Source organism: Scomber japonicus, chromosome 13 (assembly GCF_027409825.1).
Source record: "Scomber japonicus isolate fScoJap1 chromosome 13, fScoJap1.pri, whole genome shotgun sequence".
Classification (NCBI taxonomy): Eukaryota; Metazoa; Chordata; class Actinopteri; order Scombriformes; family Scombridae; genus Scomber; species Scomber japonicus.
In genome coordinates, this window is record NC_070590.1 from 7,815,073 (window position 1) to 7,837,773 (window position 22,701).

The 22,701-nt window shown below is 39.8% G+C and overlaps 1 protein-coding gene across 2 annotated transcripts; it reads left to right on the forward strand.

Annotated features, from left to right (window-relative positions):
* Window positions 1–1,455: 1,455 nt before the first annotated feature.
* dtx2 (deltex 2, E3 ubiquitin ligase) lies at window positions 1,456–22,222 on the forward strand. 2 transcript variants are annotated; one of them, XM_053331461.1, is made up of 9 exons: window positions 1,456–2,068; window positions 3,681–4,272; window positions 6,767–6,825; window positions 12,219–12,491; window positions 14,132–14,199; window positions 14,444–14,611; window positions 15,437–15,598; window positions 18,363–18,452; window positions 21,362–22,222. In XM_053331461.1, exons 1-9 carry the CDS (start codon window positions 1,759–1,761, stop codon window positions 21,617–21,619), a joined length of 1,980 nt encoding a protein of 659 aa, XP_053187436.1. In that variant the 5' UTR covers window positions 1,456–1,758; the 3' UTR covers window positions 21,620–22,222. The 2 variants fall into 2 exon arrangements, with proteins under 2 accessions (XP_053187436.1, XP_053187437.1); XM_053331462.1 differs by lacking the exon at window positions 12,219–12,491.
* The last annotated feature ends 479 nt before the right edge of the window (window positions 22,223–22,701 follow it).

Genomic DNA, 22,701 nt, shown 5'->3' on the forward strand with positions numbered 1-22,701 from the left:
TTTACAGAGTTTAATGTTATTATAGTTCATTTCACTGAAAATTATAAAATGATATACTATCCTATACTAATTATAGATGACCTTACCTATATTACCTATATTAACTGAGCCCAGAACTATTCTTTTTGTTCTATTATGTATTTATTTTTATATTTGAGCTAGTCTGTTTAGTTATTCTACATAATTTAGCCTTTAATTGCATTTGTTCCCTTTTTTTAACCAGTCTGTTGGCTGCTGTAACATTTTAATTTCCCTTTAGGATTCATAAAGTATCTACTGGTATCTATTTAACTTATTAAGCACTTGCTCAATTAATGTAAAATACAAATCCAGTACAATGTCAAGAGACAATATAATATAGTTTTATCTAATTGCCATAACTAGGAAAACAAAGATCCTGAGGCTCTTTGTGGTATGAAGGGGAGAGCGGGGTTGGTGGACACATTTATCAGATCTCGGCCCCTAAAGGGAGCTGTTAAAAAGTTTTGGTACTGAATGAATGAAGTTTCTGAATTTGGGTGAGGATGCTACTTCCAGGGTCATTTCTGTATTAAACCACCTGACACTGTTTTTCATGTGAACATGTAAATATCCAGCCCTTCAGTGTTTCTCTTCTAGGCTGTTAAACAATGAGTTTATAATAAAATAATCAATACCATTAAATAGTATGAAAAGAGAGCTATAGTTTAGATATGTTTTTTCTTGGCTGTGCTACAACATGTGGTTGTTAGTTTTGCTGTCAAAAATCCCAGTTGGGGATGTTTGTCACATTATCTTCAGGGTTGGTTGTCACATTTTGCAGATACATATATGGTGTGATATATCGAGCCCTGTCTTTCTGTTTAGATAGTAAACCAACAGGTCCAGTCCATACATTGATATGTTATGAAACAATTGCTTTGATAAAGGTTAGATTTTTTCAGCACTTTAAATTCCTTCATTTTACTTCTTATTACCTTACCATCACCTGGTTCAAATTCATGGTTTACACAACCTTTAAAGTCACATTATTTTCTACTGAAGAAAAAAGTGTGACAACCAACCACCTGGTCTCCCCTATCATGTGAAGAAATAGTGAGAGTCAGAATATGAGCAGTGGAGATTTTATTATTATTTTGCGAGCCCATCTAATGGTTGGTTTTATTTCAACAGATTTAATGTACTTTGGATAGTTCTGTCATTATTATTGTCTTTCCCTCAGGGTTCATTAACTATCTCAGGGTCCTCTCTGTAGAAATCTGTGATTGTTTAGTCTGAACCATTATTATTATACATTATAGTAGACCACTCTACTATGTACTAATATTTTGTGTTTGCGTTATCTAGTGAAATTAGCTGAGCCCCCCTTAAAAGTCTGATCCTAGAATCGCCCCTGTGAACAAGCATGTGAGGGTTAAAAAGTTCCCAGTTTTGGTTGAGTCACCCAAACGTGCCTCGGGTTGCGATATTCCCGATCGTCCCTGAAGGCAGCAGCGGATGAGGAAGGCACCCTGGCAACGCTGTCACTAAGCTAGCTAGCGTTAACGTTATCCGAGTACTGTGGAGGCTTCTGCTTTGTCAACATGCTCTTACATGGTAATCCAGCCTATCTACCTTTTAATCTTAACACCGCAGCTTCCTCAAAAGCCTGTTAACAAAATGTGTGATGGAGTTTTATTTTAACGAGCCAAGCTAGCCTTTCGTCGTAGCTACACAATCAGTCGGACCAGCTAACCTGAACGAGTTGTTGTTAGCATTTAGCTTCTAGCTTCGGTGAATATGGCGATTGTCTCTGGCTCCTGTGCCCGGGTGAACGGCTCCAGGAATGGGCCTTCTGTGTCAGCGACGCCGTCTGGATCCGTGGGACAATCTCAGCCCATGATAGCGGTGTGGGAATGGCAGGACGACCAGGGCTACTGGAGGCCTTATAGCGGCCAGGTGAGCGCCTACATCGAGCGGTGCCTGTCGCCGCGGGGACACCGAGGAGGAGGACCCGGCTCGACGAGCATCTGCCTCGGACAGTCAGACCCAAGCCTGTCGCCTTATCTCATCGACATACCAAGCTTGAAACAGTTCCGGCAGGACACAGGTGAGACTATTTTGACATCGTATACCATTTAAACAACCTCTGTTTTAACGTATGCTTATAATATTTTTTTGTTGAAATAAAATTGTGCCTCGGAATTTCAAAGATATAAGGCCCTAAGTTAGCTGCTTTTAGCTTTAGCTTTAGTTTCAGACGTCGCTGTTGTTTTGATTTGAGTGTTTACATCAGTGGTCTCCAATCCTGCTCCTTGAGAGCTACTGCCCTGCAAGTTTTAGGTATCCCCCCCCCACTCTAACACACCTGATTATAATAATGAACTCGTTATCAAGCGTGTTGACGAGCTTCAGCTGCTTCATAACAAGTTAATTAACAGAATCAGGTGTGTTCGAGTGGTGGCGATACCTAAAACATGCAGGGCAGTAGCTCTCCAGGAGCAGGCTTGGAGATCACTGGTTTACATACTTATGCACACATATATACATATATATAGATATATAGATATATAGACACATACATGCAGCCCAAGATCAGACAGATACCCAGGAGGAAGAGATCAGCTTAAATCCACTCAGTTTTAACGCATTAGTGTCAAATAGTGATGTACAGGGATCTCACGGTCATGAAATTCCTGGAAATGTTATGAAATTACAAACGCTGTTTTCCGGGCCTGGAAATGGTTTGGAATTAGTTGAATGTTTTGAATTAGGGTATCAAAGGATATCAAAGATAACAGATATAAGACAGGCTGCATAAACTTGGACCCCCCCATACTTTTACCATGTCAAAAATCAGTAGATTCATTTAATATGACACTACTAATACTTTTAGCTTTTTAATATTTTCTAATATATGATCAGGGGCCAAATGCTTCCTCTGGATGTAATTATATAATGTACCCATCATTTTTCTCACAGTATAGTCAGATCAAATTGTCAAAACATCTGTTCATTCACTAAAAAAGTATTATAAAATGATATACTATCCTATACTGATTTTCACCTGAGCACAGAACTATTCTTTTTGTTCTATTTATGTATTTATTTTTTATATTTGAGTTAGTCTGGTTAGTTATTCTACATAATTTAGCCTTCAACTGAATTGGTTTCTTTTTTTAGAAATGTCATTGTTGTTGTTTTTTACCACTTTGTTGGCTAACCTTAAACCTAACATTTTTATTTCCATTTAGGATTCATAAAGTATCTACTGGTATCTATTTAACTTATTAAGCATTTCCACAATTAAGGTAAAAAACAAATCCAGTACAGTGTCAAGAGACAATACAATATATTTCAACACTGCTATGAGTCGTCACATTATTGACGCTGGTGATATGAGCATATTGTTAAATGCTGCTTTGTGCTAGACTGCAGGGTTAACACAGCTTTTCAAATGCACTATCACTTAAACCCGGTGTGTAGCTCTAAAAAAAGTGCTATTTAAACAAAGCCATAATGCAGCAGCTTTACTCAAATAACTGAACTGGCTGCCATGAGGGGATAAGCTTCCACCAAGTCCAAGGATTATGTTGTTTACATGGCTGTCATCTACACAAGATTGAACTGTGTGATGGCTGAATATGTGAGGGAAAAGTTTTCTGCAATTTGAATTTTGTTTATTTATGGAAAATATATTTGCATATGTTTTTAATTTTCAGGAAAGACACGCTCAGTACGTCGGTCCCTGTTTGCCCAGTCCTCAGGCCTAGGCAGTGGTGTTTACTGGGAGTGGGTGAACGATGAAGGCGGTTGGACTCCATATGAGACTCGAACCTCTATCCTTTTGGAGCACAGCTACCAGGCCCGACAAGGCACGGCAGACCTGGGCCCGCACGGATACAATTACATAGTGGATCTCACGTCTCTCACCCAAGTGAACAAATCCTCGGGTTTCAGGCGGCAGGTGCGACGGCAGTGTAACCTACCCTACCCGCTCGCCTCCTTCGGCCCCCCGGCCATCCCCTCTGCCCCCGCCTGCTCCTGCCAGCAGTGTTTGAGTCACAGCAGCACGGGGCCCATACCCAGCCGTTCGCGTCATTCCTTCTCGTCGGGCAGCCTGAACCGGCCCAGCCTTCAAGGGACGGGGAGGGCTGCTGCCGCTCACCCTACTTCTGTCTACTCGCCATACCCCAGGAGACCCCTCTCTGTAGGGGGCATGTCCTGGGGTAGTCCCTGGCCACCACCGGCCTCTGGTAGTCAACTGTCTGCAGCACCGCTTCTTACCAGCTCTACCAGTGCCAATGGGTTAAGGTTGGTATCTTAACATTTGTGATTTTTGCTGTTTTAAAACAAACACTTAGGAGCCAAAACAGCAGCAGTAAAGTATTCTGCTGACTCCTGGGATGTATGTCAGGCAGGCATCCCCTTTCCACCCTTCCCCCTCCACCCTTGTCTTTCCTGTCTGTCTCCACAAGTAAAACAGGAATGATGGGAAAAAAAAGAGGGAAAAAAAGGCCTGTAGTGGTGATGTTTGTTTTTGGCTCGGTCCCTGTGACTCTCGTCTGTGTCATCTCCAGCTTCACTTCTTTTCTGTTCCTAATGTGGCGCAGAAAACGGCTCGCACAGATGCATCACTGACTTAAGTAGTATAATGAATACATATAATATAACATATAGTAAAGCATAATAATATTCAGGTCACTTACTGATTCTCTCGGCTTCATTTTTCTTTTACGTTTAGGTTTTTTGTCACATTTTGTACAACATACACTCTGGTCTGTGTCATGAACTCATCCTCCTCATTATTGCAGTGATTGCTCATTGATTATGCTGCTGCTATTAACAATCAATAATCACATACAGTACTGTGCAAAGGTCTTAGGCCACCACCACCACCACCATACACACAGAAAATACAGGTAATATGTACACAGAATTTAACATTAATTATTAAATATTATTCTTAATTAAGGTTCCTTTTCATTTAGGTTTAAGAGAGAGCCATGTTCCTGCTATTGCTCCAGTGTAAGGGGAGGTCACACTGAATACTTGCCACTTCAGCCTTTTAGAAGCTGTTTTCTATTTTCTTAATACTGCATACACATTTCCTGTATTTTCTGTTTGTATTCTAATCTAAGATAAGACACTGAGTGATGATTTATATATGGTCATAACAGCATTGCTAAAACAACAAATCTAATGGTGGCCTAAGACTTTTGCACAGTACTCTATGTACATATATATATTATGTTGTCTTACAGCGTAATAGAGTTCCACCTATTTAGCATTTGTTGTGTTTTATTTTTACGACCCATTCATTAGCATAGGCAGTATTTTATAGAAGTTATTTCACATGACACTTGAACAAAAAAAAAAAATCCCAATAAACAGAGAAGAAAGACCAGCAGCTTCCTGTTGGACAGTAGGTTAACTGAGGGCCTCATTCATATCAGTGCACATTTCCTTCTATTGTGTTACCGTATCTTCTTTTTTGGCTGATAAGCAGTCTGTAGGGGATAAATATCCACACAGGGATTTTTAAGTTTTTGAAATGTTGTTTCATGTGTCTGGATGTTTTTGTTTCAAGCACTTTCCTCTACACTACACTACTTCATTTTTTTGTTGTGTTGGTGGTTTTAGCACACAATACAAAAATATGAGGAGTCCTAAATAGGGCTGTAACTATTACAATTATTTTAATAGTTGATTTATCTGCCAGTTATTTTCCTGATTCATTGTTTAGTCTGAAAAAAGGAGGCCACAGTGACGTCTTCAGTTTGCTTGTTTCTTGTTAAAATATTTAATTAACCGTCAAATGTGAAAAGGGGAAAAAAAAACTCCAGCAAATCTTCACATTTAAAAAGCTTGAACCAAGCATTTTGACTTAAATAATTCATCAGTTATTATAACAGCTGCTGATAAGTTTTCTGATGATTGACTAATTCATTATTCAGCTAATCATTGCAGCTCTAGACAGAAAATTCAGTCATTTATGAAGAAAAAGTGCTAAATGTGGACGATGTCTATCAGCTGCACAAAAATGAAAAGCTGATTCATTTTTTTTGGTATCTGAGTCAGAGATAAATAAGGGTTGGCAAGATGAACAATTCAAAAATATCTTTATAAATTGTCTTAAAAGCAGCATCAGGTTTGTTAAAATTGAATATTTTGTAATGTAAATGACATTTGCACTTTAAAAAAAAAAAAAAAAAAATAAGACTGAATGCCCTGAAAATGTCAAATGGTGTAACCACAAAAGAATGACAAATAAATGTTTTCTAAATAATTTGTGACAAATGATAAAAAATAAAATTTAAAATTAAAAAAAAATACTGGTTACACCACGTGACACTGGGTTGCATCACGTTACTGACCCATATTCGGGTTCTCATTAGGAAAAGTCCACCTAAAAGAAATGTGTACGGGATGTTTTCACTTTTCTTGGGCCAAATGTGACCCTGAGCAGTATGTCAGGGTTAAGCACATATTCATCAATGTATTGGCTGTTGAGTCACACTTTCCTTAGCTGCACTATGCACATACAGTCAACGTGGAGTTTTTGGCTAATCAATCTCAGGCCCTCATGGTCATTTACGGGTAAATCTGATCTGGTCTGGTTTTTTTCAGCCACTTAAGTAAAAGTAAGTAAACCTTTTGCAGTTAATTCACAGGAAATGTTCCACTTTCCCAGTTTTACCGCACATGAATACTGTAATTCCCTGAAGGGGATTGGAAATAGTCTTTATGTTCTTCCTGCTGTGTTTTTTATGCTGACTGTCTCTTGTCCTTGTTTCCTGTCCTGTAGTGTTCCTTCCATCTCTGTGCAGCTGAATGGATCCACCAGCGTGAGCTCTGCCCTGGCAGGTAAACGGGTCGCTAACCATCCATCCTGACTCTCTCCTCCTTACCTCTGCTCGCTCTTGTTATGCACCACACTTTTTTGAGTTAGCAGCAGATTTTATTCAGTGTTTTTCTTTGTGCCAAGTCCTCTGCATTTTGTCTTGTGAGTGTCAGTCTGTTTAGGATTAATATAGCTTAAAAAAAAAAAGCAGGGACGAGAGGGTTAAAAATAAAAGTGAACACACCCATGATTGTTACGCACACTTGGAAAGCATGAAAGTCCCTTTTTTATTGTTTAAACCTTCACAAAGAGGCTTCCATTGAAAGAGAAATGAAAGTGATATTATCCAGTTTGTTAAAGCAGTATACCTGATAACAACCCCTCCACAAATGCTTTTTTAATCACAAGCTTGCACAAGCTTTCCTCATGCTGTGCAAAGCATTTGGCCCTGGATGCAAAAGCACGATTAACTCCAGTTTTCAGTTCACACTAGAAGACAGCTATGCCTTCAGGAGTTCGTACTTTTTTTTTTTTTTTTGTCCCACAGCTCCTCTCAACACTTCTTTTTTCCAATCTAATGGCTCAAGGCTAAACAACATAATAGATGAGGGTACTACTACCCCCATCACTAATACCTCTATCTTCATGTGGGGAATACATAATTCAAATAATTTTCATTTCGGACATTCAATTTTTAATGATGAAAATAAAATGAATGATTAAGCAGTGAAAATAATGATGAATCATTGATTAGACTTGTCACTAACGTTACTATATTTCTCATTACGGCAAAATAGGAACCGACTGACAGCCAGTTGCACCGACAGCCAGCACTCGTCATCCTGATTTACAGGAAGTTGAAGTTGTATTGCATGTTTTATTATGTGATAAATGTTTCACTCACATTCACAAACATGCTAGGATTACTTTTAAAGCTCTGGATTTCCAAATTATGGCGTATTACCTCGCATGCTGTGCCATATATGTGTGTAGATTTATACAATTTTTTAAACATTTTTTATTTTAATAAAGCGTTAAGGGTTTTATCTGGATTTTTTTGAGACAAAGGTGGAGGACGTATGTGGGTGTAAGTCACAGGTTTCTTCACGGTACAATATTATATTGACTCAATGGACGTTGACTCGATGTTTGCCGATATCACAAAGTGTACCACAGTTCACTTCAGGAGCCTGCGATCGATATGAGACGATATCACAATCAATTCCATTCATATCAAATCACAAAAAGCAACTCAAATATCATTTGACATTTTTATTTCAGAGCTCAACCAGACATTTAAATGAAAAACAATCTATTGTGTTTTTAATAAAAATAGACCTCCTGTCCCCTAGAAGGCTCCACATTTTGATATATTGAGCTTTAAAATTTCCACATTCTGCAAAAGAAAATTGAAAAAACAGTAAGTTACTATTTTTATAAATTAAGGCAGGATTTTTTTTTTTTCAAAATAAACGAGACGACCCACCTCACTTTGGCCAATGGACCTGCAGCACCAGCGCATTTCAGGCCTTTCTGTGTATAGTATGTCTGAAGCATTTGACGATAGACAATAGACTACGGACATGTTGTGATACTCATCGCTCTTTTAGAGTTGTGGTTGGAGGTGTTGGTGAGGAAAGTGTCAAAAAATCACAAGCCTGTGATGATATTCTTATCACCCAATTTCGAAACTATTACAATACTCATGACTGTTGATTTGATTTGGAATCGGTCCTCCATGCAAAACTGATTTTAAATAGAAAAAGAGGGCACTATTTGCAGTCTCATGCTCCAGTATACTGTGTGACAAACCGTCCTCTGGTGTCCTTATTCCACTGAAGTACAACACAGAACTGGCAGATAAGATAAATGGTCCACAACTGCATTCATTAATGAATGAATCAATCTGAAAGCGTCTTACAGTCTCCTGCCTGTATGACATTAACAAAGCGTGGGGGGGTCAGACTGCTCCTCTGTGTTAATTTTAACGTCATGTCTCCAGCAGTAGAGAGCAGCCTCTCTGTCATCCCACATGCTGAGCTGGAGCAGGGAGCAGGGTTGTTGAGGTGAAACAGGTTTACATTGTTTGATGCTGCGGTTTGTGTCGGTCAGCTGGTCTCATTTGTTACTGTTGGAGTTTGCTGCTCCGCTCCGCTAACGTTAACATTAGTCTCTTAGTGACAGCGTAGGAAGCTCATAATTGACTTTAATGTTCATCTCGCAATCATAATTATATAGTCAAAAAACCATTTTGAAGAAAAACACTGAGGCTCTGTCCGAAATCACTTTTTATTTACTATATAGTTTATTTGAGTGTGTAAATATATCCACTACATAATGCCCTCAAATATTCCCCCGATGGAGTCCATCCACGGCATGCACACTACTTTCTGTCAACAAATCCCACAATGCAATGCTCCACATTTTAAAGATGTGAAAACTACCGTCACATGACTCTACGGCTGACGGTGACGACACGAAATTATGTCAATGAGTTGTTTTTATTTTTAGTTGATGTATTGTTTACTAGTGAGTGAACTCTGTAGTGTTTATTACACAGGGAGCAGTGAATGAGTGAATAAGAGAGACATTTCAGACAGAGCCCAGCTGCTGCACGGCCTTCACAGATGAGTTCAGCCTTTTTTTGTCTCGTCAACATCACCTGTCAGAAGTTTCAGCACAGGAGGCATCCAATAATACCAAGGCCTTCCAGTTACCCTTGGCTTTCCTCCAGTTCCAACAATTGGTGTTGTTGGAAGCACACACACATTTTGCTCCAAGCCTCGTCGATTTTTCTGCTCCTCAAAGATACTCAAATTCTTCTCAATAAAAACAGAGCAAATCAAATTGGTCTTGATAGAAAGAAAATCTGCACACTTGCCTCAACTTGGATAGAAAGTATTTATAATTATGTATCATAACTTCTGTTAACATTATGCATTATGCTCTTTTTTTCCCATTTAATTTATGTTAAAATGTCAGGTCTAACAAAAACTTCAGTCTAATTGAGGATAATTGACCCATTATGTGGTTAATATGGTTTATTAGCTATGTGAAGAGCCAATTAGACATATTTATCAGATTAATATTAGTCATTTGTTAGTTATTTTATTGAGTTTTTATGAAGTTTGGGATAAAAACCATAATGGAATATCTCATTTTAATTGTTAAGCAGAATATTATATTAGCTCAAGATGACAGGTGACTTGCAGGAAAAAGAAGAGATTCATTGAAGAGTGAAAGGATTTGTGCCAACAGGATTTGGATTGATTTGTAAACAAGTTTGATCATTTTGAAGCATCTTATATTTAAAATTCATGTACAAGGCCATGGAGTTGTCTGTCAGAGTTTCACATGTGTCATTTATTTATACCAGTTATTGACACATGGTCTCCCCTCTTTTAATGCTTTAATGTCTCCTGCTATTGTATAATTGAGTGTAACGTGATGCTATTCATGAGCAGGTTGACGTATAGCTGGCAGGCCAGTTGTAATTGTCATAAAGTTATTGGATTGACATGCGAGGTGAGTCCTCACTGTTGTTTCTTTTTTTCTTTTTTTCCGCCGCACACTTCTAAAATTATAACTCTAATTATAAGCGTTTCTTGGCTGTGATAAGCTGCATGAATCAATACAATCAGGTTTGCAGGAAGCTAGCGGAGCAGAACCTCATTAATGAAAGCACTGTACCGTGACTTTGGTGAATCATTCAAAATGGAAGGTCACTCATGTGGTGTCTTCTGCAAATGCAGAGCTTTAATGATCATTAGTCATTAATGAACATTTATGGTAATCAGCACTACTGCCTCCACTGCTGTAGAAGGTACAATATACATGTTCAAAACTCCCACATTTCACTCTTCTTAGCTTCTTAGCTTTGGTTGCATTAGCTTGAGTCAAAGGTCATAAATGGATGCTAACCAACATTTAATTTAGTTGACCAAGCAACAGAAAAATGTGAGTTGTATCTGTTGGAGGTGTTTTTTGCTTCTTATTTGGCTCAATGACAAATAGGAGTTGGCAAGATGAGCAATTAAAAAATGTCTTAAAATCATGTACATTTTATATTTTTGTTGGTTTTATGTCATTTGAAACGACATTTGCGCCATTTTTTTTAACCCAAGAGTAAGACTGAATGTTCCTGAAAATGTCAAATGGTGTAACCACAAAATAATTATAAATATTAAATACTAAAATTTGTTTAAGTGTACTTTTTTAATCATCTAACATTAGCCACCACACGCTACTTGTTATATAAGACCAAGAAAAGCTGTACTTGCAAAAACCCCTCTGAGTGTGTTGACTTGACTCTGACTTTGTTTTTACATCTTTGACAGAATGAACGTGCTGTTTTTTCACATGTGCGCACACAACGTTGCTTTAAATGGTTCACGCTTAAGGACAATAAGGATTGTTGTTCCCTGTAGTTTGCTGATTGACTTTCTCGGCATCATCAGGTCTTGCTTAGCTTGCAGAGATTTAGGCTCACAGCAGTAGTCCACGGTTACTAACGAATGTCACATTCAGAGCCCAAATGAACGTTACATTGATCGACTTATAAGTATTGTTTGTGTATCCAAAGCCTGATATATCTTACTCCTCTGTTTGTTGTCCAAAAACTTTTTTAAAACCAATCAACGAGCCTTGTTCCTTCCCCGTTAAGAGTCTACTCAGATTAGCTTGTTTAGAAAGAGCCACGAAGACTAATAACAGCACTCTAGTCTCCAGAGAGCAGGTTGTACAACGTTACTCCAAGTAAAGTTTGTGTTATGTAGCACAACAAGCCGGGGAAATGAGGTAAATGCTCTGTGGAGTGTGTCTTAGACAGAGCTAGTTTAGATACAGGTTTTAGATCCACACACACACACACACACACACACACACACACACACACATACACGCACACACACACACACACACACACACACACACACACACACACACACACACACACACACACACACACACACACACACACACACACACACACACACACACTTGATACTTTTTAGTAGGATTAAACACACATGAGATTTGTGGACAATAAGAAAAATATACAAGATTTCTAGTCTTATCCTTTCATAAATGAATCAAAAGCAAGACACAGAAGGACTCAGGTTCACCGTCGACACATAAATCATCTTTGGTTGTAATTTGAAACTTCTTGAATGCTGTCGGACTCCCAATGTGTTGTGGTGTGTGTGTGTGTGTGTGTGTGTTTGTGTGTGTGAAAGAGGGGGACGTAGTGGAAACATCAGTTGCTGCTACATTTCTCATACCTTTGATTTGTTCCTTTCTACTCCTGCATATCTCCACTTGCTCTCAACCCTCACCTGCCCCCCCCCCCCGCCCCGCCTCAACCCCACCCTCCCCACCCTTACCCTACCCTACCTCACCCCACCCCACCCCACTCCAGGCATGGCCTCCATTTTGATGTCAGCAGTTGGACTCGGCGTGCACTTCACCACTGCCCCTCTCCCTCAGCAGCAGCAACAGCAGCAGCAGCAGCAGCAGCTACAGCAGCCACAGCCTCAGCAGCTACAGCAGCAGCTACAGCAGCAGCAGCAGCAGCCTGCTCCTTTCTCTCTTCCTCCTCCTCTCCTCCCCCCAGCCAGCAGGCCCAGCAAGCCCCACAGCAGCAGCAGCAGCAGCAGTTCAGTTAGGAGAGCAAAGAGACAGCACAGGAGAGGTAGCTACCAATGCCACCAAGCCCTTCCTCCACCTTTTTTTTTTTTTTTTTTTTTTCCACCACAGGCTTGAGGAACATTTCATCCTGCATCAAATCACTTTCATTTGTCTTCATGTGTTCTTATAAGGCGTGTTCACACTGCTCCACTTTGGGTTTAGCTTTAAAAAAAAGAAAAGAAAAAGAAAGTGCTGCTGCAACTGTGGTAATAATCAGGCTCGCTAACGTGCTCTAAAAAATCCGACTACCTGTCAGTAACCTCTCTGCTGCTCCCCCCCCCCCCCCCCACCTTCCCCTCCCCTGTTTCATTCATTCAGGTTTTTGCCATAAAATCCTGCATGTTTTCAGCTCTCAAAGATACAAGCTGCAGCACTTCTTTACAGACTTCTGAGCGGAGAAATGTGGAAATGTGCGGACACTTGCCTTTTAAGCATTGTGTTTCATTCTAACCACATGTTCATGTACAGATGGTTGATAAAAGTAAAGGAAAAATTATTTTTTAAAAGTCAAGAAACCCAGATGCTTTACCCAGGTTTGATGAGTCTAAAAAAAGAGAATAATGAGCTGTGGCTTTTAGTCATCAAATCTCAACCCAGTTTAAACACCTGTGGAAGGTTTTTAAAGTAAGATCCATATTAGATATCGCTGTCTACCATCACCAAAACACCAAATAGTCGGAGGAGTGGTTCTTCCCTCCAGTAGAAACTGCTTAGGAGACTTTTTATGTCTGGTTTTTCCTTTTTTTCATTCGTCAACCATCTGTATTGAAACAAGTTGTCATCTGGAAGGCCATTCAATGTCTGCTTTCGTTGGAGAGAAACAAACACGTCTGATCTGCAGTAGGTCATATTATCACATGCTGCTGCATCAGCTTAAATAAACCTCCGCATTTTTACATGTATGTGTCACTCCATGTTGTCTGGCAAATGAATACTGTTAACTGAGGGTTTTGGTACAACTCTGCTAATTTGAATGGTCTTCAATGCTGTGTTGCTCATCTGTAAGTTCAGCTTCATTTCATCGTTGCCTCCTCATTTGATTGATTTTTTTTTTCTTCCATCTTTACACTCATCATAACCATAAATGACCCTCCTTTCATTCATCGTCAACCACCGCCTAATGTAAATACCTCCACTTGTAAGCAACGTGGGACATGTTCTTGTCTGGAAACTGATGGGTGAAAATAGCCAAACTCTTAAACCTTTCAAAATCTGCAATTAAATGGAGCTGTCATGTTTAATCATTTAAAAAAAAAAAGAATAAGACACCTGAAGATGATCTTACAGGATTTTTTCCCAAACAGGCTTGACACTCACATATGTCTGTGTGTGTGTGTGTGTGTATGTGAGAGATGTAGTGATATGAGGTAAATGTCCACACGTCACGGTGCCCATCGTGGCTTTATGTTAACACTGTGGTTCATTTATTGTCTCTGTGGCTTAATTTGTTTGCATTTGCCATTTTATTTGAATATGTAAACAGACCGAGTAGAAATATGTGGCTAAAATTAGATTCTGACTAAGTAGATAATGTGAAGAAAATCCCATTTCATCCTCATCTCACCACAGTATCGTCTTGATTGTTTTTTTGCTTTTCCCAGCTCATTAATCACTTTGTGTTTTCTGCTTTTGTTCCTCTTTCAGCCTCTGCTCAGAGACCTGAGGATGTGATTCAACGCTACATGGAGGTAGTGGCCGGAGTTCCAGATGAGGTGAATGTTTCATGATTTTGCTCCCAGATATCACAAACATAAACATAAAAATCTTTGTTTTAATCTCTCGTTCCATCAAAGCAAAGTTTTAAATTTTGACACTTAATGATGAATAAACCGAGCAGTGGTTGACAGGTTCATCTCGTGTAACATCAACATAAGTAGAGACATTTTATATGCTGTTGCTGGCCTTCATTTAGTAATTGTGATTCTCAACACCCACCCCCGCTCCCCCACCCACCAGGACTGTATTATCTGCATGGATCAACTGTCAAATCCATCCGGCTATGAGATGCCGTCAACAGATGAGGGCGGCCCGAACATCCTGCCAGACACTGTGGGGAAATTCATCAAATGTGGACACACCCTGCACATGCTCTGCATGCTCGCCATGTACAACAATGGAACAAAGGTACAGCGCCCACGTCAACTGTGTGTTATTTTTATTTTGTGGATAAATTATTACTGTCAAAGTTACATTGTGATATAATAAAGTTAATAAGCACAGATTGATCTTAAAAGTCCGTCCTCTAACGCCGAGCGACCACAGCAGTAGTTTAAAATAAATGATGGCAGGTGTGATCCTAAAGGGACAGTCCAGCATTTTGGGAAATATGCTTACTCACTTCTACTCTTATGTCTACATTAAGCTGTGGTGAGGAGGCGAGTAGCTTATCTTAGTACAGAGACTGGAAACGGAGGGAAAGCAGCTGCTGTTTTGTGCTTGCCAACCACACGGTGATGACAACACGTCAGACAGTCACAACACCTGGGCCGATGGTCGCCGAGTGATATTTACACAACATAACTACCCGTAAAAAAAACCTCAACTCGATGTTTTCATTTTTTGTACAGATATAACAAAGAAGATATAACATTAATTAGTGAGCTTAGGGGCTTAACACAGTTTTCAGTCTCCTGGTTCATACCACGCTGAAATTAATTATTGGATTGAAAGGTAGGAAAAGCACTAAAACACTATGGTTAGTTGTGGACACTAGTTAATATTTACCTAAAGGATGTATGATTTGCTGGAGGCTCTTCTTTTCTTTGTATTTATTACATACAAACATCCATTAAGTACTGGTTGATCGGATCAGATGTGACTTGTTGAGCAGGAAGGGAAGCCACAACAAAAGTCTCATCAGTGGATCATTAAATAATTGATCAGCACTCACCTGGTTTGTATTGATCGGCCCGGTTTTAAATGGCTCTCTGGTTGGTGTTTTCTCCTTAGGATGGCAGTCTGCAGTGCCCCTCATGTAAGACAATCTACGGAGAGAAGACCGGCACCCAGCCCAAAGGCAAGATGGAAATTTACAGTGTCGCCCAGTCGCTGCCGGGCCACCCAGACTGTGGCACCATTCAGATCATCTACAGTATACCACCTGGCTTACAGGTACCTCTGCGCTTTGTGATGCGTCTCCGTCATGTATGTGAAGTTTGTAGTACCGGAAGTGAAACCATTGAGGAAGTGCCTTATACCTGCATTCTTTCTAATGGCCAGCAGGTGGCGACTCCACTGGCCGCAAAATATCTAATCGAACATCCCACCCTTCCGAGGGTGATTAAAAAAAATTTTTTTTTACTTAAGTTTATTTCGAACATGTTTAAATAGCGAAACAAAACAAATAGGCAGTGGTTTACGGCAAAATAGAAATTATAGCAAAAAAATTTAAAAAATAGAAATAGAAAAAAACAACATATATACATACACATACACACACATACATTTTCCTTCCATTATCTTTTTTCTTTTTTTTTTACTTTCCTTTTTCAGGCATACAACAAACAATAAATATCTAATGTTCGAATGGTCGTAGGATGAATGGTCATAGCCCTTTTTTTTACCCTTTTTTAAAATTATTTTTTATTTTTTAGACCCTATCAGTCACTTCCAAGCTAAAGAAGAGAACAAAACAGTCAAAGACGTTATTTTAAGATATCTGTTTAAACGTGTTTTGCCCTTGTAAAAGTTCTGGGCGATTAACCTTCAGGAGCAGTTCCTGCTATGGAGACACACCAACCGTCACGACCCCGTAAAGTTCCAGCAGTGGAAACGGCCCTTAAGAAACGTCTAGCCAAGTTCTAGCTAGCTAAGAAATGTAACTTAGACCTGACACGTAGCTCCATGTCTCCCTCCTGCTATAGCTTCACCCTGAACGGCCAGAGCACCGTGTTAGTCTCCTGCAGTGTCCAGCCTGAAATCAGAAGGTAGAGGCGTTTGACCTTAGCCTGTTGGTGTGTCACGAGCACAAACACAGCCACACCGTTTCACACAGTGCCGCACATGAATGGGTTTTTCCATGTCACTTGCTCGTGAGGGGCCTCAGTTGTCAAAGGTCGCAGGGTCACTGTTCTGGTTTAGTGACCGTGTAAGAGATAAGGAGTTCCTTATCTTTCTCCTTACTGTGTGCAGGATGTTGTGTAAGACCACGGGCTAAATGGCCTGGTGAGTGAGAAGTCTGGAAACCTCACTGATATGTTGTCAGTATTCCTGGAAGGGGGGGTGAAGAAAGATCTGATCCTGTAGCTTGAGGGTTTGCAATCAAAACATGAGGTCTTTTTTTAAATTTCTCCTACAGATGATTTGTTATGTTTTCAATTAGTTGTGATTTCTACCCGTCTAATCTACAAGCAGAAAGCTGCAATTCTTCAGCCGTTCTTGACTCCATTAAACATACGGAGCAGTGTGACTCAGCGTATATAATTAAAATGTAGTGTTTACTTAACAACCTTGCCAGTGGCCACCAGAGTAATTAGAGTTAGAGTTTATTTGTATGTGCACGTGGTCATACCAACTACTACTGTACTCACTGTGTTTGACTAAAGTTAAGCTCATAGACTTCTAGTTAGTCACCTACAGGAGCTTCTGGTGGCTTGTGTGGTTAAATTCGTAAAGAAGAGGAGCCGGAAAAGTGAAACAGACTGTATACCAAATCATCTGACAAGCTGCCAAGAGCTACTGGTGTCCAAAAATGAGACCGACTGGGTCCTATAATAATCGTAATAATAACTTAACTTATATAAAAAACCTTTTTAAAAACAAAGCAAGAGGAGCACAGAGGGCAGTAACAAGACTGACATTGACAAGATGAATAAGATAAAATGAGATAAAGTAAAATAAAATGGAATAAAAGACAGCAACAATAAACAAACTTTTTAGAAGTTATTTTAAAAGAAGTTACTGATTCTGCGAGGCTTATTTCCTCGGGCAGGTTCTTCCAAAGCCGAGGGTCCCTTCAGCTGCACTGGGTGTGTATAGCTAGTAATCACAGAGGGTCCCCGATGGCTAACCGTTAATGCTCCTCTTGGCGTCTTCTTCTTCTTAAATTTCACAAATGAGCACTGTGGTGCTTTTTCCACCAATGTCAAATTGCCAAACTCAAACTGTTCCTCTCATTTAATGACCTGAAGATCGTTACAAGCGCTTGAATTTCCTCTTGGCTGGATTACGGCAGCTCTCTTTGTTTGGGAGTTAGCCATCAGCCTGGTCATCCTGGTCTCACAGCAGCTGCTAGATTACAAACTGGTATCAGAGATGGTATCACACCTGTACTGGCGTCGCTACATTGGCCGCTGGTCAACTATAGGACTGAGTTTAAGCTTCTGTTATTTGTTCTTAATGCTTCATATGGCCCAGTGCCCCGGGACATCTCTGAGCTCCTTTGCCCCCTCTCCAACCCTAGATCTCTCAGATCCTCAGACCAGCTGCTCCTGGCGGTCCCTCCGTCAAGACTAAGGGGGACTGTGCATTTGCAAGTAGCTGGCCCAAAGCTTTGGAACAGTTTGCCATTCTCAATCAAGACTCAACTTAAGACCCTCATGCTTTCTCTCTTTCATTTAGTGAATTTCCAAATAAGTTTTTAACAAAGTGATGATTTGGCTCAGCCCCACTGATGTGTGACTTCTGTGGAGAAGCAGAGTCTAACCGGAGACACACTTCAAACTTGCTCTTACTCTTTACTCTTATGGGAAAACTTTAATGTCTTTCTGTGTCATTGCAGCGAAGTTACAAGAATCAGATTTGTATTGAGCCGTTGCTCTACTGTTAATAATTTACTAAAGCACCGTTATTGGATTATTTTATCGTTCCAGTTGTTCTCTAATATTAAACTTTTATATCTTTCCATTAATCACTTTGTGTCCTCCTCCTCCACCAGGGACCAGAGCATCCCAATCCTGGACAGCCGTACACCTGTAGAGGTTTCCCTCGCTTCTGTTTTCTACCAGACAACGACAAGGGCAGGAAGGTAAGAACAACACATCTTTACATCTCACAGCAAGGTCTGAATCTAGACTACAGACATGTGGATACAGTGCAAACCTGTCACAGGTGTGCAGAGCTATTACCAAGTTTTACAGTCTGTTAATGGCAGCAGGGGAATCGTTCACATACAGACATTTCAGTTCTCGGTCTTTCATCAGTGTGTGAAGGATTTCGTAAGGGTGTAAATATGAACCAATACTTGTCTGAAAACCAATGTAACAGTCAGAGATTAGAATGATCCACAGATCCGACCTAAGAATTCAGAAAAAAATGGTTCTCCTGCTGCCTCAATCACACACCTGCATCGCACCATCCATTATATTCCTGCACTGAAAGAAATGTCATGTTACCATGGTCACCACTTCCTGACGTTAACATTTGCTGTCAGTCACCACCCAGACATGATGACGTTGTAGCTAAGGCCACTGAGACACGTGCCGAAGTCCAGATGAATTTGAACGTTTATTGAATGAAAAACAAAAAAGATTCACTATAAATTGCGCTATACTTATTAAACAATACCTGGTATGATGTGAATATATGGTGGCGACCATAAGAAAAGATAATACAGATGATACACTATACAGCACAAATTTCGTAGCAGTGGCTCAAAAATACTGCAGAATATTAAAATGCTGATTTAAAAAAATTAAAAAATGGGGAAAATATTTTTAGTAGCTAAAAGTTATCCTGTGTATTTTTTCCACCCAAAATGTTATTCAGTTTTTGCAGACACTACAGAGTAACAACTTAACATTACATCAGAGCATCTGCATGAAAATAAAAATCTTAATTGCATCTGAATCAAATTGCATTTTTTTCATTGATTTTTCAGTATAATCTGCATTACAAAATAAGTGCACTTAATTATACAGTAGGTGTATGAAGTAAACATGAAGAACAATAATACAACAGAGTATAAAAGAAAAATGTAACAGAGCAAAAGAGAAAAGAAGAAAATTAGTGGAAGGATATCACCTACAAAAATAAATAAATAAAATATTTATTTATTCATATTTAAATCCTCTGACAGGGAGAGATATACACCAGCAGCATTTATATCGTCCCACAGGTGCAAACGATCAGTCACATGGTAAGAAGTAAAAGATTCACCATCAGGTAAAATATATACTATAAAGCTCCGAGCCGTTTTACACAGGACTCTACATAATGCTCTTTCATGATTGTAGTGTCTCACCGTGATTAAATTAAGAACATTTTGTGTTCATTATAAAGTAGTGTTGTTTCCACGGTGAATTAGCAGCTAATTTCCTGCTCGTTGGTAACTGCAGCTGTACACTTTAGCTCCCATAAATAATCTCTGATGTAATACACTAATGGAAAATTGGATTAAATTATTCCCGTTGTTGTTTATCTGCGCCTCAGTCTCTCTCTCTTTTTTTATTTTTTTCCTCCATCATCAGAGTCCTTGGTGTGACGTTGTCTTTGTCACAGTGTGGATTTCATATAATGGAAATATCAAAAATCGGACACACAGCCTGACCCTGTGTTTTTATTTTCATACACAGGCGACAATTCGGTGAAGAGTAGGATTAAAATTAGAGTATTTTTTATTTCCATTAGTCAGGCAGCCGATCTGTTGTGATTAACTGCAGTTACATAATCCTGTTTCAGCTCAATTAGTTAGTATGTAGGCTGCGTTACATGTGTGTCAGCCTCTCACGCCAGAGCTGGCTTTGTGTTCCCCGCTGACGGCAGAGTCAGCTGAGCCAGACTGAACAGCAGTGAAAGAGTTAAACCAACTTATTCATCAGTAAAGCCGAGTTTATCTTCTTCGTGACGTTGCGTACAGAGTGTGTAAACTCACAGCAGTGACAAAAGATGTTATTTATGTAGCTGATGTGAGCACTAACAATTGCTGCTATTATCAATTAGTCTGTTATCAGTTATTTGTGTAGTAGCGATTTGTCCATAATCAAAATCAAACTAGAAAAAAAAGTCATCATTTTCAAAACAAATAAATATGCAGACACAAAATTAACCAGCATTTATTTTGATAATCGATTGATCGTCTTGAGTCCATTTTTTAAAGAAAAACATCTCAGATTCTAACAAATGTGAATATTTTCTGTTTTTTTTGTGGTCGACTTCCTTGACAGTCTACCGAACATCTGTTGGATTGGACAAAATACGGACGTCATACAATAATAACGTATAATTAAAATAATCATTAGTTGTAACCCTGAAATAAAACAAACTGATAAATATCTCCTGCAATTAGTTTGGTTAAAATGTCAGGAAGTAGTTCCTGAAGCTCCTTTCAGAACAAAACCGCCATTTTGAGTTGATGGTGAGACAATGAAATACGATCCAGGAAGTGGAGTCGGAGCTTATCAGATGCTCACAGACTGGATTTTACTACTCTGGAAAATTATCATGATGGATGATGACGCGTTGATGCACAAGTTGAACCTATTTTTTGGAGACAATCAAACAGTCGATGAATCTTTATTTATAGAGCAAAGGCACTTTTCACCTTCTCCTTATCCCAGTTGGGATTCATAGAGAGAGAGAGAGAGAGAGAGAACCTGTGTTGTGTTGGTGGAGCTCTCTGTAATAGTACCATCACTGCGTCAACACATTGGATCCATTCAAATATACGAGGGCTGTCCAAATCCCACAACATCTTCAGATTGCTTGTTTTTGTCATCCCGACACTCCAAAAATGAAAGATATTCACTTTACTGTCACGTAAAAGAAAAGCTGCAAATCTTCACAATCAAAAACCTTGTTGCTAGAAAAGAGAGCTTTGATGATTAAAATGATCAAAATAGTTGCTGTATATATTGTTTCACCTCTTAAATATGTACAGTACCAGTCAAAAGTTTGTCACTCAGTAACATGTGCTTCCTGTCTGTGTGTGTTGTGAAGGTGCTGGAGCTGCTGAAGGTGGCGTGGATGCGTCGCCTCATCTTCACCGTGGGAACGTCCAGCACCACCGGAGAGCCCGACACGGTGGTGTGGAACGGGATTCACCACAAAACCGAGATGATGTCCAACTTGTCGGGCCACGGCTACCCAGACCCCAACTATCTGGACAATGTTCTGTCTGAGCTGGCCTCTCAGGGCGTGACAGAGGACTGCCTCAAACCTCTGGGCGGAGGCGGCGGTGGCGGCGCCAGCAGCTAGGTCAAGGCTCCGAGCGTCGTGCACACTTCCACTAACTGCTGACCCACTCCAGTTACAACCCATCAACATCCACCTCTTTTTCCAGCTGGACTTTCTGCAACCTCTGTCTGTTATTCAGTAATGTCAGCGTCCGCCTGATTCTCAATGAATGAGCGAACAGGAAGAAAGCGAGCTGAATAAAGGTTCCTCTGGAAGAAGAGAAGAGAGAGTTATATTGAGCTAAGAGCTAAATGTGGCTCCTGTTACTCTTAAAAACCCCCCTTTCACACATGTACTACAACCCTGAAGTTATCCAACATTATAAAACTGTGAGAACGCACATGTCCAAATCACTCAAACCGGACATTAAACAGATTTTACTCGGCTAGCTCTCCAGCGTGTAATCCGTGTAATGTCCGATTTAAGTTCATGTGTAAATACAGCAGGCTGTTTTAACGGGGGATTCCCAGTGAGCCAGCAAACGGCCGTGTCAGTGACATTTCTATCATGTGACTGGCAAGAAACTGAAATAATAGAAATAAGCATAATTTACACGAGGACGATGTGATTTAGCAAGCAATGCTAAGAGCCTCGCTTGTTTATGACCAAATTATGAACTGGTTACATGACTGTGCATACTTTTAATTTTAAGATGGTTTACAGTAACTGGCAGAGAGGCCGACAGGAAACGGAGAGAGAGAGAAAGAGAGAGAGAAAGGAGAATGACGCTGCAGCATTTGTCCCAGGGACGCTGCGACTATGTGGCATGCGCTCTAACCTCTCGACCACCAGGGGGCACTGTTTAAGCGTACTTTTTACCTTATATCCCGCCTCCTGCACACTCTACCTTGGCGCCTCCCCTCCCCTAAACTAAATCTCCAGTACAATCTCCCGTTGCGTGCTACATGTGTGAAAGGGGAAACTCCAGACAATATCCAGATCCAATTCTCTGGATATTCTCTGGAGTTCATACGATTTAAAAACAAGCTTGAGCCTCTTTTTATCAAACCTCTACAAACTGGGGACTGTGTTTTTTTGTTTTATTGTTTTATTTTATTTTTTTAACGTTTATTTTTTTGGCATCAAGAGACTCATCTACATCC

Excerpts from the sequence above, each read along its gene's own strand:
- dtx2 (XM_053331461.1), top strand. The coding sequence starts at position 1,759 with ATGGCGATTGTCTCTGGCTCCTGTGCCCGGGTGAACGGCTCCAGGAAT. Across the intron at positions 4,273-6,766 it reads ACCAGTGCCAATGGGTTAAG|TGTTCCTTCCATCTCTGTGC; the intron begins GTTGGTATCTTA and ends CCTGTCCTGTAG. Across the intron at positions 6,826-12,218 it reads CGTGAGCTCTGCCCTGGCAG|GCATGGCCTCCATTTTGATG; the intron begins GTAAACGGGTCG and ends ACCCCACTCCAG.